This window comes from Ceratotherium simum, chromosome 26 (genome assembly GCF_057802395.1).
Source record: "Ceratotherium simum simum isolate JZ-2026a chromosome 26, ASM5780239v1, whole genome shotgun sequence".
Classification (NCBI taxonomy): Eukaryota; Metazoa; Chordata; class Mammalia; order Perissodactyla; family Rhinocerotidae; genus Ceratotherium; species Ceratotherium simum.
The window spans coordinates 31,611,375-31,627,727 of NC_141925.1; the positions used below are offsets into that span (position 1 = coordinate 31,611,375).

Genomic DNA, 16,353 nt, shown 5'->3' on the forward strand with positions numbered 1-16,353 from the left:
TAATAACACCTCGTGATTCCTGAGTCAGTGGGTGTGAAGCTCTGAGAACAGAGCTGGGTTTCCCGGCTTGCTGGGTTTGGGGTTTACACACTTAATTGTGACTAGAAGGCCCACAAGGCTGGTGCCACGTGGACCTGCTGCCGGGCCCTCGGGAGGCCCACGTGGAATGTGGGCTCGTCCCGGGCCCTGTCCTCCTGCCTCCAGCCTGGTGTTGCCTGAGGTCCCGGAACAAGCCATGGACACAGCTCCTGCCTCCCCCGGCCCCACCCGTGCCCATGCCAGGCCCTGCAGACACAGGGCAGCTAGGGGTGAAAGCTGGGACTCTGCGGTGTCGGGCAGCTGGCTGCAGATTTTGCCGTGCCTCTCACATCTGTCTTTGCCTCCGTTTCTCATCTGTAAAAAGGGGAACAGCAGTGTCAGGCTCCCGGGTTGTTATGAGTTCCAATGAGACGAAGCGGGAGTTCAGTAAGCAGTGTCGTCACTGTGACTGTTAACATGTTTAGACGCCTGCTGGGGCCGAACCTCAGACGCCCCCGTGGCTCCTGCCGGCAGGGCTGTGGGGCTGGCGGGACCTGGCGGTTTGCAGTCACTGTGGCTGACAGCGGGTCTGGGAAGTGGGCTCTCTGATGGATTCCACGAGGACCCAGCTTCTCTGCAGAACATCGGTGGGAGCAGAAACCCGTCACGGATCTCAGCAACCGTGCGTCGACGCTCATGCATCCGCACATGTTTATCGAGCCCCTGTGACATGTTGGGCACCGTTTGAGGCAGTAGCAGACCGTGAGCTGTAAACCGCGACTGAGAGGTCATTTGAGAGGGAGGCAGGAGCCGAGAAGGTGAATCAAGGAGATGGCTCAGACCCAGGTCAGCAAGCTTCCATGAAGGGCCGGATAAGAGAGTCCCGATGTCGCAGACCAGACGGTCTCTGACGTAACTACTCGCTCTGCCATCGTAGTGTGGAGACTGCCACAAACAATGCATGAACAGTCAAGCGTGTCCTACTAGAACTGTACGCCATTGGGTGACTGGCTGGAGTTACCCCGTGGGCTGTAGGTTGCTGGCTTCTGGCCCCAATCTGTGCGTGGGGGCGAGTCTGCTCGTTAGAAAAGATGGTCGAGGAGGGGGTTCTGAAAGACAGGCCCAGAGCCTTCTGGGCTGGGGCAGCATGTGCAAAGGACCTGCGGCAGCAGCAGGCAGGCTCCTCAGCTCTGTGGGATCAGGGTGGCAGGGAGGGGCCGCATCATGACTACGGGTCCGTCGGAGTGCAGTGGGGTCTCTTGGAGACTTAGCAGGAATGGCACCGTCTAACGGAGCTCAGGGCTGGAGACCATGGTGGGTGGTGCTCACAGACACGCCCTGGATGGGGTCCCTGAGACAGGCCCCAGAGGAGGTCGTCCAGGTGGCCGCGTGTGTGTCCTCTGGCTGGTGAGGGTGTTGGTGGAGAGAGCCCTGGCTTGGTTAGTTCACCTGCCTTTGTAAACGAGAGGGTGAGCAGGGAGCCCCAGGCACATGGGGCGCTGGAGCCTGTGGACATCAGCAGTTGGTCGTGTGCGTCTCTGGCCGAGGGGGTGCGTGCAGGGACATCTGAGGATGCGCTTCTTGGCCGCTCCTCAGGGCCTCTGACAGGCTCTCCATTCCTTCTGCCTCTGTCTTGCAGGGTTCAGGGTGAAGCGGCTTTTCCACGACACACAAAAGCTCTGTGTGTGGTTCACCTCTCTCTGGGCCTCAGTTTCCCATCTGCGCTCAGGGATCTCGGGTGACCTTAGCTCTGAAACAGCCATGTGGCAGCTGTCTGTACCCCCAGTGTTCCCACAGCCGCCCTCTTCCCCAGGTGTGACCTGACGACCTGCTGTTGGTTTCTGTCCTGGCTCCTGCGTCCCCATCACATCGGCCTCAGCACAGTCGTCCCTGCCTCATAGAACCCGAGGGCCAGGCGGGCATGTGGCTCGTCCACATGGGAGCGCGTGCCCCCTTCCCTCTCCGCCCAGGCCTGACAATGCGGCCAGCAGTGGGGGGAAGGACCGAGGGTCTGAGACGAGCCGCTTACCCCATTCCCTGTCCACCTGGAGGGGGTGGGAGTCGGGACAGCCTGTGTCAGCTGACCGTCTCCAGCAATGGTCTTTCCCGGCCCCAGACCTCTGCCTACCCAGGACCCCTGCACACCCTTCTTAGGCCCCGTCTAGGGCTCCCTTGGACCCGTGCGCACGGCCCTGAATTGGGGCTTCTCTGCTATGGGCTGAGACCTCTCTGACCGTCCGTCTCCTCGTCTGTAGGATGGGGACATATCACAGGGAGTCACGAGGCTTCGGGAAGTGAATTCACATAAACTGTGGGCTCTCAGCTCCTTGTCAGAGCCCATACACGTTGGCTTTCATTCCTTCACAGGCTTGGGTAACAAGCTGCCAGTTTCCTCTATTTTTAACCAAAGCAAAAGTTTTCTGTTTTACCACAAATTAAAGAACGTCGAGGTGTTAATAGCACCAGTGGGAACTGCCGAGGGGCAGCTTCTAACGGGAGGAGATGTATTTTGTTGTGACGGTTGTTCGACGATTGTAGGGGGAAGGGGATGGTGACAACGACGTGCATGGAGGAACTGGGAAGGGCGTCTGCAGGAACAGGACACGCGGCTTCCCTCCCACTGAAATCACACCTGTTGTCAGCATCCTGCACTGGGAGCCAGGACCTTCCTTGGGGATGCAGGATCGGTGTCTGCAGCTGGAACCCTGGGCCTGTGGCACAGCCTCCCAGTGTCCCCGCGTGAGCCTGGACACCCGCCCTGGCGGCCAGCGTCTTCTGGCCTCGCTGTGCCCGGCTCCGGGCCGTGGAGGAGTTCCAGCGCCGGGAGATGGTTGTGATCCGGTAAGAAAGTGGATGTTCTGGACCCGCCGCTGGAGCCACGTCTGACTTTTGGCGGCCCCGAAGGAAAGAGCGCAGGATTTGGGTCAGAGACATGTGGTTCCCACTCAGTACCTCCACTTCGCTGTGTGAATCTGCAAACGTCTCTTCCCCCTCCCCGACCTCAGACTCCCCTGTCGTTAAAACGAGGACAAGGATTGGAGCGTTGGGGCCTCCCCGGGGACAGTCGCACAGCCAGCGATGGCACGTGATGCTCTTTGGATTCTGTTTCTTTGGCTTCTGGGAAAACAGAGGTACCGCCTCTCAAAACGTTCTGCATCATTTCTCAAAAGTGTAATAAATCTCAGCCTTGAGGCATGACCAGATCAGGAGGAAACAGACTTGAGTTTCACGACCTTTCCAAGGTCGCTCAGTCACTGCGTCCTTTGTGCTGCTTGGGTGTCGCCAAAGATTCTGTATTAGTTTCCTGTCGCTGCTGTAAAAAATGACCACAAATTATGCGGCTTAAAGCAACACAGATTTATTCTCCTGCGGTGCTGGAGGTCAGAAATCTAAAATGGATCTGCAGGCTGCGTCCATCCAGAGGCTCCGGGGAGAATCTGTTTCCTTGCCAAGGAAAGCGGGCTGGAGACAGATCTTCTCCCAGAGCCTCCATCTTCCAAGCTGTCAGTGTAGACTCCTCTGCAATCAGATCTCCCTCTGCCTCCCTCTTATGAAGACCCTTGTGATGATACTGGGGTGATCATCAATCCAGGATAATCTCCCCATCTCAGGAGCCTTAACTTAATCACACCAGCAAACTTCTTTCTGCCATTTAGGGCAGCATATTCAGAGGTTCTGGGTACTCAGCTCACAGATTTCCTGGGAGAGGTCAACATGGTAGTCATTCTCACTTTAGTATGAATAACCACAATCAGCTCAATTGTGCTTCCTTCGGGGCTAAGGGAAGTCCCTCTAAAGTGGGGAGAGAGGAAGTGGGGAGGTGCAGGAGGCTGTCCCCAGGGTTTAGCAGGCCTGGGACTTGAGGGTGTCAGGGGTGCCTGGCATCCCCCCGGGGGGCCACCCTCCAGGTCCTGCTTTCTGGTGGCCTGTGGGGCTCAGGGTGACCGTCCCAGCCAGGCAGAGGTTTAAGGTTCCTGGGGCCTTCCTGAGAGAGCAAGAGTGGACGAGCACCTTCCTCGGGATCCGGCCTGTCTGAATCTCACCAAGTTCTGCCCCTTCTTCCCTCTTTAGCCCCTGGATGCTGCTGCCAAGGCCTCTTTCATTGGACAGTCACCTCGCCGTGCTTTGTGTCTGAGTCCCCGCGGCTATTTTACCAGGAAAGTCAGCCTTAGAAATCTTTCAGCTTCCTGCTGCACGGGCCCCAGGCCAGGTGTGGCTCCCTCTGACCTCAAAGGCAGGGTTAGGGGGCTCCAGGTGCTGACTTCTCCCTGTGGGGGGCAGCGGCCCCCGGGAGGGCGTGGCCAGACCAAGAGGCTGCTTGGGTCCCTGGTCCTCTCGGGGTCTTGCGTGTCCGGGGAGGGGCTCCCTCTCAGTCAGCTGAGAGGACCGTGACTCCCAGGCACTGTGTCCCTGGGTGCTGTTCCAGGAAATGCTTGTCCCGGCCTCCCCACCCCTCGTCAGGGCAGGCGCAGGCTCTGGGGGCTCGGCCAGCCCCACCGTGTCCGATAGCATCTCATGTCCACAGTTCCACACCCGGGAAGAAGCCCGGAGCCCGGGGTGGGCCATGCGCGCACCTGCCTCCTCACCTGGGCACACCTACCGGGGACACCTGGAGGGAGGAAGGGCTGCCAAGTGACCAGGTTTAGCAGAGCCCGGGTGTACTGGGTTCAATACTTTTCCAAATTCTTTCCCCAAGCGGCTGAGTCAGCACCAGCACCTCCTATTCTCCATGACCCAGGACATGGCAGGAAGGCCTCGCTGCAGAGGGAGCGTTTTCCATGTCCTCCCTGCCAGTCCCCCCTGACTCTCACAGTTGCCCCCTGCTGTCCCCTGCTCAGCAGCCCCGCCTGAGAAGAGCCGGCGTCCCCCCGGAGCCAATGCCCGGCTCTCAGACCCGAGTTCACGCGGGCATGGACTGATGGCAGGGACGTCACCAGGAGTTAAGCAGGCGGCTCGTGGAGGCTGTAATTTCACCCGAGTATTCGGGTCATGACGGGCCGGGGTGGCTACCCTTCCCCTCCATCCCCGGCAGTCACCGCCAGCAGGTTCCACCGCCCTCCTTTATTCTGGCCGAACCTTCAGCAGTGAGACAGTGAGGAGCCGGCCTTGTCTTTCTTTATCGGCCCCGCAAAGAAGTCTGGCCTCTTCTCGGCATTCTTCCTGCCTCCAGCTCTCCGCCTGTGTGACCATTGACCGCTCGATGGCAGGAGGAGCCGGGGTCAGCGGCCACACCCAGAGCCCTGTTCGATTATCTTGTGGGGAGGGAGGTGCGAGAAATTACCCCGTTCTACAGTGGGGGCAAATGAGGGTCAGGAAGTTCAGGGCACTCACCCAGCCCTCCCAGCTGCGATGGGGAGCCGGGTCTGCCCCCGCTGGCCTGGGCACCTTCGCTCCACCATGGGCATTCTGTCTGCAGCAAACGGCTGGAAGGCCCACACTGGGGTCCACCTTCACTCGTGTGCCCTCTCTCCCCCTGATGGGCCTTATCAGGACAGGTCAGCCTGGGCCTGTGCCCCCAGGAGCTCATGGCTCAGACGAGCCTTAAACCGCTCACAAGTATTCCACATCTGGAGGCCGGCCCAGAGGACACAGAGGCCCAGGGACATCACGGAGCTTTTCAGGAGTGAGGAAAGCCACTGGGTCCCTGGACAAAAAGCTTTTCATCACCACATCTCTGCACTTCTGGGGCCGTTCTGGGGAAGGGGTGTCTGGAAGCCAAGAGGGCCGGGCAGAAGGCCCGTGTGGCCTCGGGGCTGGGGACAGACCCGCCTCTTTCTGTGAACAGCCTGGGTCGGAGGTCACCAGAAAGCCCTGCGGTAGGAGACGTGAGGGAACCAGGAACTGTGCTGGAACCTGGTCACAGAGCTTCCAGGAAGTGGCTAGGCTCGTCCCACAGCTGCAGGGCTCAGAGCCACCTGCGTCCCAGGTGTGTGACCTGCTCAGAGGTTGGGCCGGGGTGAGGGAGAAGGGGACGAAGGACAAATTATCGGCAGATAGGAATGGTCACTTTCTAGCATCACACATATTGCCACTGCACGTCAGGCAATAAGAGGTCAGTATGCGTTAGGGACGACGGCTGTGATGGTGGTGGTGATGGTGATGATGGTGGTGGTGATGGTGATGATGGTGATGGTGATGGTGATGGTGGTGGTGAAGGTGATGATGGTATGGTGGTGATGGTGGTGATGGTGATGATGAAATGGTGATGGTGGTGATGGTGGTGGTGGTGGTGATGGTGGTGGTGGTGATGGTGGTGATGGTGATGATGATGGTGATGATGGTGATGATGATGGTGATGGTGGTGGTGGTGATGATGGAAATTGAAGAAATGAGGGTGGGAAGAGCTCAAGGCTGCTGATAGATTTGTGTGCTTCTCCCTTCAATTCCTCATCTGCTCATTTATTTTTTTTATTCTTATTTTTTTTTTTTTTGAGGAAGGTTGACCCTGCCTAACATCTGTTGCCAATCTTCCTTTTTTTTTCCTTTTTTCTCCCCAAAGTCCCAGCATATAGTTGTGTATCATAGTTGTAGAGTTGTAGCTCTTCTATATGGGACGTCATCTCAGCATGGCTTGATGTGCAGTGAGTAGGTCCACGCCCAGGATCCGAACCGGCAAAGCTCGGGCTGATGAAGCGGGCTGCGCGAACTTAACCACTACGCCACAGGGCCGGCCCCTGCTCATTTGTTTATTAACCACCTCTTCTAAAGCAGGCACTTGGCTAGGTCCTCCTGCCCCCAGGCACTGCAAACAATGGTGTAGTGTGGCCCTGCCAAGCTCCTCAGGGGACGAGCCTTCATCTCAGGCTGTCAGGGAGGCCCACGGGGCTGAGACAGATCTCGGGGAGAGTGGAGGAGGGACAGAAAGGCAGAAGGCACAGCACAGGCAAAGGTGCAGAGATGGGAAGGCCTGGGGGCCGGGTCCCGGAGAGGTTTAGTGATGCTGGAGCAGCCCGGGCGAGGTGAGGGGGAGGGCCGGGCTGGAGAAGAGGCTGGGAGGTTTCTGATTGCAATAGTCCTGGCTTGGGGCGGGTGCCCAGGAGTGGAGTGAGGAGGGGTGAGTTTGGGGAGGCTGAGCCTGGCCGGCACCCCATGGGTGGCTCTGCTGTTGGCCACTTGCTTGTCTGCCCTCGGGGCTCCTCCCGCTGCTTCCCTGCCCAGCTGGGCCCTGCCGCCCCGGGGCTCTCACCTCTTGATGTGCCCAATCTGCTGGAGGCTGCAGAGCCTGGGGTGGGAATGTCTGCCTGCTGCTACTGGGGCCGAGAGCAGACGTGGGTCGCGGACAAGATGTGCTGTATGACCAGACTCCGGCAGGTCACTCACGTCAGCAAGTCACTCAGCTCTCGCTGGAGCTTCGAGTGTCCTTTTGCAGCGAGGAATTCAAACTGTCTTTTTACGGCCTCTGATCGCTCTTCCCCAGCCCCGCTGTGCTGCTGTGCGGAGACAAGGCAGTGGACCCTACTGCTCTGTGACTGTTAGGGGGCCCCTGCAAGGCTGGTCAGGCCTGAAGAGCCCCAAGTGGATGTCTACCTGCACTGGCAGGTGTAGAACCATCACGTCTTGAGTGCCTACAGTATACCTCAAGCCCCAAGAGGCAGTCGTTCTCACCCTCCCTTTCGGGAGTGGAATCAGGGCTCCGAGAGGGGTCACATGGCCACTGGCCAGTGGCAGAGCCTGGACGTGGAGACATGCTGTCTGTTCTGTGGGGGCAGATCTGACAAGTGCCCTTTTGCAAGACAGGATCTGGGGGAGTGGACAGGGTCTCCCGCCTCAGCATGCATGCAGGCAGCCCCCAGGTGCCCTGTTGCTGGAGTGTGATGTGGTGCTCTGTGGTGCCACCTGGGCACAGGTAGGGAGGGATCTCCAAAAGGACAGGTTGATTCTGAAGGGGCTTCCTGGAGGTGGTGGCCAGGGAAAGGCCGATCTGAGAAAGTAGAAGGTGGAAAGTCCAGCCAGGGCAGCCATGAGTTAAGTGCCCTCAAACAGCCCTGGAGAGGCAGAGCTGGGAGATGGGTGGGCAGAGGACAGGGGCCCCACCATCCCACCCAGGTGAGGAAAGGCAGGCAGACAGAGGGACAGTCAGAGGGGGCAGAGAAACCTCAGAAGGCCCCATCCACTAGAGCCACACCATCCAGGACAATAGCCAGCAGCCACCTGTGCCTGTTTACAGCTGAATTAATTAAAGTAAAGTTTACAAGTTGGTTCCTCAATCACGCCAGCACATTCAAGTGCCCAGTGGCTGGCGTGGCCAGTGAGGGACAGAACATGTCCATCACCACGGAAAATCATATGGCCGCACTGGGTGGGGAGGGGCGTTCACGTTGGGTGCAGGGGCCACACTGAGACGCAGGCTCAGAGCCCCGGAGCCCTGGGTGGGGTGGGGACAGCTGGCCCCCAGGAAAGAATAGGAGATCTCTGTGCTGCCCAGCAGACCTGGGCATGGCCCCGAGTGGGCTTCTCAGGGCAGACAGTTCGTAAGTTTTACAGGGTCCCCATGAAGAGCTCTGCCCCAGGGGCTGGCGATCATTGCCCAGGTCGTGAGTGGCTGAGGCCAGTCTTTTCCAAAGAAGGTAATTCTTAATTCCACAACAGACTAAAAAAAAATCAAATAAGATCATGGATGTGTAGGTGGGGTTTGCAGTCAGATGCTTTTGGGAAATGCTGCTTGGTGGACATGGCCATTCTGTGCATTTAAGGCTCAGGGAAGTTCCCCAGAAAAGAAATCTTGCTTAAATCTGCATTCTTCTTTTTCTGGTTAAAACTTATTAAAATCCAGTAGAACCAGTGTTGTGTGCAGAGGGCTCTGCTCGACAGCTGTTTTTCCAAATTGAGTCAGTGACCACTTTTTAACCTCAAAAATATCCACCCCGCCAGAAGGTGCTAACTAGGGGGCTGTGGGCGGCCTTCACCTCGGTTTTCATATTTGGTTTGACCCACGGTCAAAAGATGAGAATAAAATTTACTTGCCAGCATTTAAAAATCAGGAGATTCCACAAAGAAGTCTAGACCGTTTCTCTTGAACTCAGAGGCCCAGCCAGCGTGGCCTCCACTGCTGCAGGCACCTCGGCCCTGGAGCTGCCCTTTCTCGAGCCCCCGTCACCCAGCAGCCCCGTGCACCAATCCTCCTCTGTGTCTGTTGACCGAAAAATGCATGAGAACCACCCCAACCCCTCGAAGTTACTGGATGGCCGTGCGCATGGTTCACCCGCGTGCCGTCCGCGCTGTGTTCTCATGGAGCCCCTGCAGTGGCCAGGGCCATTCCTAATGGGGTCCGAGGTGCCAGCGTGGGTGCCGAGGCCAGCATTACGTCAGCAGGGATCACGAGACAAAGTCTGTTTGCAGAGTCACAAGCTGGTTCCTAGAAAGGCTGACGAGGGAACCTTGTTCAGGTGACATTCAGGGAAGCATGGAGGTCAGGGCATCTCCCTATCGGGGACTCTGCGCACACGGGAGCCAGGGAGCTGCCAGTGGACGTGCAACCAGTGGGCCTGCTGCCTGGATCTGGTCCTCCCCCACAGTGACCTCACACTCCCCAGGACGGATACCCTGTGTGTGCACGTGTGTGTGCACATGTGTGTTTAGCAATAACGTTGGCTGGCAGTGGGGTTGGGGTGCCCAGAGGGGTCCTGGCTGACTTCAGCTGCATATTAGGAAGGAAAGACCCAGGCAGGGAAGCTGTGATGGGGGAAGTTATCCAGGGAAATGTAGTGAGTCTCCCATCGCTGGGAGCATTCAAGCACAAACTGACAGCCTCCACCTTGTGTGGGAGGGTGGGCGGGATCACACGTGAGGCCCACGATTCACACCTGTTCTGCGTTTTCCAGTGTGGGGAAGGTCTCCAGCATTTGGTAAATTCTTCTTAGGTTGAGAGTTGAGTTCCCTTCCTGGGCCTGGCCTAGGAGGGGCCTCCTGGGCCAATTTCCCCTCGACAGGTGGAGGCAGGGGTGAGGAAGGGACCTGGTTCCACGAGGGAGCGTGTTTGCTCTCACACGATCTTGGACACGAGGCAAACAGGTGGGTGAGGTCACCTGCAGTCACTGCGTGTCCCCGGTTCCCAGGCATCTGTTAAGCACCGGTGTTTACAGAATGACATGCACCCTGCACGTGGCTTCCTGTCCCATGGCCGGGACTGAGGGGTGAACGACACTCCTTCTGGGCTGTCTGCAGCTCACCGTGGGTGCAGATGTCAGAGCCAGGGGGTCCGGGATTCCTCGGTGCATGCCCCCCAGGGGAGGCGTGGAGGCCGGGAGACGGGGCTGTGCAGGCTACATAGACAGCTGGCCAGAGGCTGCGGCCACAGGGCTCACTCACTCGGCCACGGAGGCGGGGCGGCCAGCCCGGTGGGAGTAGCTGGGGGCCCGGCTCTGGCTCCGAGGCTGCTGTCATAGGCGGAGCACATCCCTGCTCCAAACAGAGCCTTCTGTTTGCTCTCCAGGCCAGGAGGGCCCGGGACTAGCAGGGCTCATCATCGCTGTGGCATCAGGAGGGCTTTGTGAAGGAGTTTGCTTTTGACAGGGGGTCAAGAGCTTAAACCAGCTGTTGTTAAAAGTGTGGAGCGTGGTGACGTGCTCTGAACAAAATGGTCCCTCGGTGTTGGGCTGAGAAACAGAGTGGCTGCAGGCCTTGTCAGAGCCTTAACGGTGCTAATGTGCACTGTTGACACCCCATATGATGCTCCGGTAAGCACCGTTACCCATACTCCGAACCTCAATGACCGAGGGCTCCTTTTGTGTGGAAGCCCCTAGGCCTGGGTGGGTGGGATGCGTTAATGACGACTTAGCCACGGGGTGACACGAAGGGAAAGTCATTCCAGGAAAATGGAACAGTGTGAGCAAAGTGTTCACAGAGTGGAGGACAGGAGACGAGCTTGGGGAGCAGCAGACGGTGTTGACTCAGCTCGGGGAGGTGGGACAGGCAGAGGGAGCTGCCGCGGGGCACGGAGGAGGCGGACTGTGAGTCCTAAGTGCCAGGACCTCCTGGGGGACCCTGAAAACTAGATCCCCTCTGTGGACTTCAGGAAGGGGTCCCCCAGGGGCCCCAAAAAGGCTCCCGGCCTCCCTGACGTCCCCCAGGGGACCCCCTGTCCAGGGAGCCGACGGGCGGCAGAGAGCAGGCTAAGGGACCGTTTGTCCAGCCTGACCGTGGCCCCGGCTCACACCCCGGAGAGTCGGCCTCGTCCCGTGTAGGGAGATTCCTCTGTGCCCGTGGCCCCTTTGCCGTCCACGCGCTCCCTGCCCGCGTCAGCCAGACTGCTGGGCGCAGAGGCCACCTTCTGCCATCGTCCTTTTGGGAGAACCTGTGTTTGGCTGGAGCTGTGGACAACGGTGGGCTGATCAGCACTTGTAACCAGCTCCCCGTCGGGGCAAAGCCTGATTCGTGGAGTTTGCTGATTTCTGCAGCGCAAATACCTCCCCGTGGCTGATTTCCGGCCTCACCACGAGGCCACTGCAGGTGGAGTTAGGGAGAAACGCAGCCCTGTTACGTAGCGTGTCCACCCTGCAGATGTGAGGGACGCCAGCGGCCTCTAGAGCAGAGCAAATGGTGAAATGTCAGATAACTGGGAAGGGATTAGATTAACGTAGTCATTACTTTTTAAATGTAACTTCGTTAATTGTAAGTTTGAATAATTTAATTTTTAATGGTGCACGTGTTTAACAGCCAGTCTGCGAAATTCTCGGGAATTTAACAGTCAGCTCTCGAGAGTGGGTTCGAGCCACGCACGTCCTCCACTGGACGGTTCCTCGGTGATAAACTCTCTCCATTTTGTCCCATTTTGTCCAGACAAACGAGGGAGCAGGAGACGCCCCCTGACTTCTTCTATTTCTCTGACTACGAGAGGCACAATGCAGAGATCGCGGCCTTCCACCTGGACAGGTGAGCCCCCGCCGCAGCCTCCCCAGGAGTGCGGTTGCTGGGTCTGAGCACTGCATGAGTGGTCCTCGGCCCTTACCCTGGGGGTCCTAACGTGGTCCCCATGCACAGAGGAGACCAGCTGGTTTACCCACAGCCCACGCCTCCAACACAGAGATGATCCCCGCCTCATGGTGTCATAACCTGGACGTGCCCGGCAGTGGGCCTGCACCCACAGTGCCCAGTGGGAGATCCCAGGAGTGGCTGCTGACCCAGGGGTGGACTGGTGGACCATGGGGATAAAGGAAAGAGGGAGGGAGCGCTAACACAGAGAATTGCAGGTGCCAACTCCCCTGGGGGCCACAGCGAGACCGAGGGACACGAGTCTTGACAAACTGTCCCCCCCGTGTGGCCTCTCGCTACTGGGGAACTGGACAGGTGGCTGACGTGTGGCTGTGTGGGGTGGACTCCTCAGCAGCCCTGGGCTTGCTCAGAGTCCTGTGCTCTCTGGAGCAGTTCATGGGCCTGGCTCTGGGGTCAGTTCCCAGGGTCCAGTGCATTGGGAGACCCCCCCACTTGGCTCCCCGGGTCCTCCCCGTCTGCATGGCAGGGCCCTGACCTGACAGTGGGTGACGCACGGTGCTCGGGGTTTGGCCCGGGGCCCACAGCATCGTGTCACCCAGGCTGCTTAGAATGCAGAGCCCCAGGTCTTCCCCAGACCTATGGAGCAGAACCTGCATTTTAATAAGATCCCAGGTGACCCATGTGCACACTGAAATTGGCAAGTCCTGCTTTTTTAACAATCGAAAATCTTATGTGGTGGCTGCAGAAATCCCCAAGTCAGATTTCAACAATTTCAACTATTTAGAACAGCCTGAACACAGAAAAGGGCCTTTCTGTGAAAACAAGAATAGTTCCACCGAGCCGGTGCAGGTTACTCATTAGGAGGAAGGTGAACTTGTTTATAACAGGACGGGAGGCCGGGTGTGCCCGCTGACAGGAGGAGTGGAATGAGGGGCGCGGCCAGTCCTATCTGGACGGTCTGCATTCCTCCACGCCTGGCCACCTCCCCACAGAGGACGTCACGACATCCCGTGTCACCTGGGAAAGCTCTCATCCAGGGCTCTCCACGTGGTGAGGCGAGTGGTGACGTGTGCAGTGTGGTTCAGAAAGAGTCCCATGGAAAGTGGTTAATTTAACTTAATTTTGTTTTAAACTCAGCCCTGAAATGAGGGCATGTTCTAGTGGCCCGGGCACTTGGCAGGGCGGACGCCGGGTAATCGAAGCACCGCCAACCTCAGTCCGTTTCCGCCGGTCACCGAGGGCACCAGGCAGAGTCATGACCCCGGAGTTGGGCCTAGAGGAAGGCAGAGGGGGACCCATTCATTCAGCTCCAGCCCAGAGCGGGCGGGGGGCACAGAGATAAAGCCTCCTCTCCCTGTCCCTCCTCCCAGGATCCTGGACTTCCGCCGGGTCCCGCCCGTGGCTGGCAGGATGGTTAACATGACCAAGGAGATCCGGGACGTCACACGGGACAAGAAGCTGTGGAGGACCTTCTTCATCTCTCCAGGTAACTCGCCTGCCCTGGGGGGCTGCCCTCACCTGGCCTACTGCACAGAGACCGCGAGCTTAGTGATGTTTTAGTGAAAAAGAAATCGTGTGTAATGCTGTTCTTCAGCCGCCGTCTTGACTTGACCACACGCCGTCTGCCCTTCCACATCGAGGTGCGTCCATCAACATCATGATTTTAAAAGGCTGCCAAAAATGGGCATGCCGTCGTTATTTAACCCATCCCCTGGGCTGGGTGGAGAGATTATTTCTACCTTTGTTTGAAAAGGCAAAATGAATCCATTTTTGAAAACCCCCAGTGTCTCTGGGAAGTCTTCTCCAGCTGGTCCAACCAGAAGAGACCTCCGTTCTCTGAACTTTCCCCTAAATTTAAAAACACCCAACAAGACCCTCATGTGGTGACAAGGGGCCGGCCGCCTCCCCTTCCTCGACTTGGCAGGGAGTGGAGCGGGGGCTTCACCCAGTGCCCTCAGGGGGCGGCACGGTGCCCTGCATCCCCGGGTGCCCTGCATGCTCCACGTGTAGATTGTGTGTCTGCTGAGGTGCTGACCTTCATAAAAACCTTCAAGACTTCATATTAAAATCTTAAAGGCACATCAACCAAAGTCAGAACCCACTGAACTTCCTGCCCCAGGTTGTTTCAGGTCTGGCCTTTGAGACCCTGTGATGGGCCCATCCCTCCTCCCCAAGCACTTATTTTTGGGCCTGGCCCTGCACTGGGCTGTTCCTGGGGTTGGGGGGAACCTCCTTCCACATCCAGGACTTTGTCACTTAGATTCCATTCTTGGAATCTTGAGAGGTCCCAGCGATGCTGGCCAAGCGGAACCGAGCGACCAGCTCCATCACAGGACCCCACAGGGCGTGGGCCCCACCTTGGGACAGAAACCCTCCTGCAGGGCTGCCTCAGCCACACGTGGTACCCTCCTCTGCCGGTTCACGCAGATGAAATCCACGTGAGGCCCCGGGTCGGCCGCGTCTGAGGATCTGCTGGCGCATGAGAGCCCACCTGAGATCCACTTCTTGTGGATGTCCAGCCTGACACGCTCTGCACATTTTCTCAGCTGCATTCATAAATTTTCAGAATTGAGGTGCATGAGGCCATAATCTAATTAAGCTCCATTTTTGCCATCCAGTGCATGCTGAGATCCTCACAGGTTCCTCCTCTCAGAGCCCATGAATAAGGGAAAAGTAGGGCAGAAACCCCCCATGAGGCAGGAGGACTGTTTCCATTTCGTCGTCGGTGTCTCGCCCACGTGACCAGAAATCAAAGGGCCGAGAAAGCGCCTGTGGTCGGGAGGGATCTTTGAGGACTTCTCCATTGGCCTTGCCTGAGTCTGCCTGCAGCCACAGCTTGCATACTCCCCGTGACGGGGAGCTCATCGCTCACAGATAATTCAGTTCCTTTTTTACAGCCTGAGCTGTTAGAAGGGTCCCTTTTCTCAAAGGCCTGAAACCTTCCTCCCTGACCTCAGGTTCTGGGGCTTTCTGCTGGAATCCCCCAGACGTCCGAGCTCCTCTTCCACCTCAGCCCATCAGGGACTCCTCCTGTGATCTCCCCTCCAACTTAGATGTCCTGGCACCTCCGCTGCCACCCACAGTGACGGCCACTCAGAGTCCAGGTGGGCCACGCCCAGGGGACCCCGTGTCTGGGTTTGCCACCAGGCTGTGTAGCTGCTGTTTGTCCATTTCTTTCTGCAATTTTTTTTTTTTTTTTTTTTTGGTGAGGAAGACTGTCCCTGAGCTACCATCTGTGCCAGTCTTCCTCTGTTTTGTATATGGGACGCTGCCACAGCGTGGCTTGATGCGTGGTGTAGGGCTTGGCTTCGTGGCAGCTTCTGACATGCAGCTTCTGTCCCCAGCCCATCTCCGTCCCCACGCCCAGCTCCGTCAGCCAGATTTCTTCCTGGAAGCCTTGGGAACGTTTGGTTTTCTCTATAGCTGTGGGATGACGGGAGCCAGCTTTGATCTCATTTTAGGAAACAAAGTCTGTTCAGATTCCTTCATAGCATTCCTGCTTCGCCTACACTTCCGGGCCCACCGATGCCAAAACGCCACGGATGCCAGGCTTTGCTGAGAGCCGGGAGCGCGTGGGAGAAGACTTTAGTCCAGGCAGACGACCATTCTGCCTCCAGGGGCCCGAGAAGCTCTGCTCTGGGGTCAGTCGAAAAACAGAAAAATCTGTGCGGCCAGCCGGGGAGCGGGCACCGGATGCAGGAGAGGTGGAGGCGGCTCTCAGCTGGCGGGAAGATGGGTGACCTGGAAGGGGCGGCGAGGGTGAGCTCAAGACGTGTCAGGATGGACGGTGGAAGTTGCCTTCATGGGGGCAGCGGCGTAGACGCAGGCCTGTCAGAACCCAAGGCTTCTGGGCTCCAAACGTTCACAGAACACGTTTCTCATATGTTTTTAGTAAATTGCTACCGACGTGTCTCATGCATCCTGAAAGTTGCGTGTCATCCATGCACGGCTCTGGGCTCGTGGGCTCCCTTGTAGGGGCCCCACCTGTGTGAACTTCTCCAGGACGAGACAAGACCACGAGCAGCTCCAGCTCCCCTGCCCAGCCTCTCCAGACATGCAGACCCGCGTCTTCAAATGGGCTTTTCCTGCCATGTTGGCCTGGCTCTGGCTGGCTGGTCATCGGGACTCTGTCCACATGCTGTGGACATGTGTCCAGTTTAAATGCCCATTGAGGGCAAGGGGTTCCCAGCACTGTGCCCAGGCATCTTCAGGCCACTCCTGGATAATGGGGACTCCTGGCGTTCCAGCCTCATGTGACACAGCCGCCCGCACTCTGCAACCACCCAGCTCAGGTGAGGACGGCAGATGTCCTGTTCTCCAGACCCCTCTCCCTGTGGATGAACCCTGAACCTTCAAAGAAGGACCTGGTCTCTATACTCAGGCCCACGGGTGGAGGGACCCTCT

The 16,353-nt window shown here is 57.9% G+C and overlaps 1 protein-coding gene across 1 annotated transcript in view; it reads left to right on the forward strand.

Annotated features, from left to right (window-relative positions):
* Window positions 1-16,353, forward strand: part of FAM20C (FAM20C golgi associated secretory pathway kinase) — a 50,790-nt gene that overhangs the window by 28,436 nt on the left and 6,001 nt on the right. The window contains exons 4-5 of the mRNA XM_087417421.1: window positions 11,797-11,889; window positions 13,320-13,435. Of these exons, the coding sequence (XP_087273547.1) occupies window positions 11,797-11,889; window positions 13,320-13,435 (209 nt within the window). The remainder of the gene's footprint in view (window positions 1-11,796; window positions 11,890-13,319; window positions 13,436-16,353) is intronic.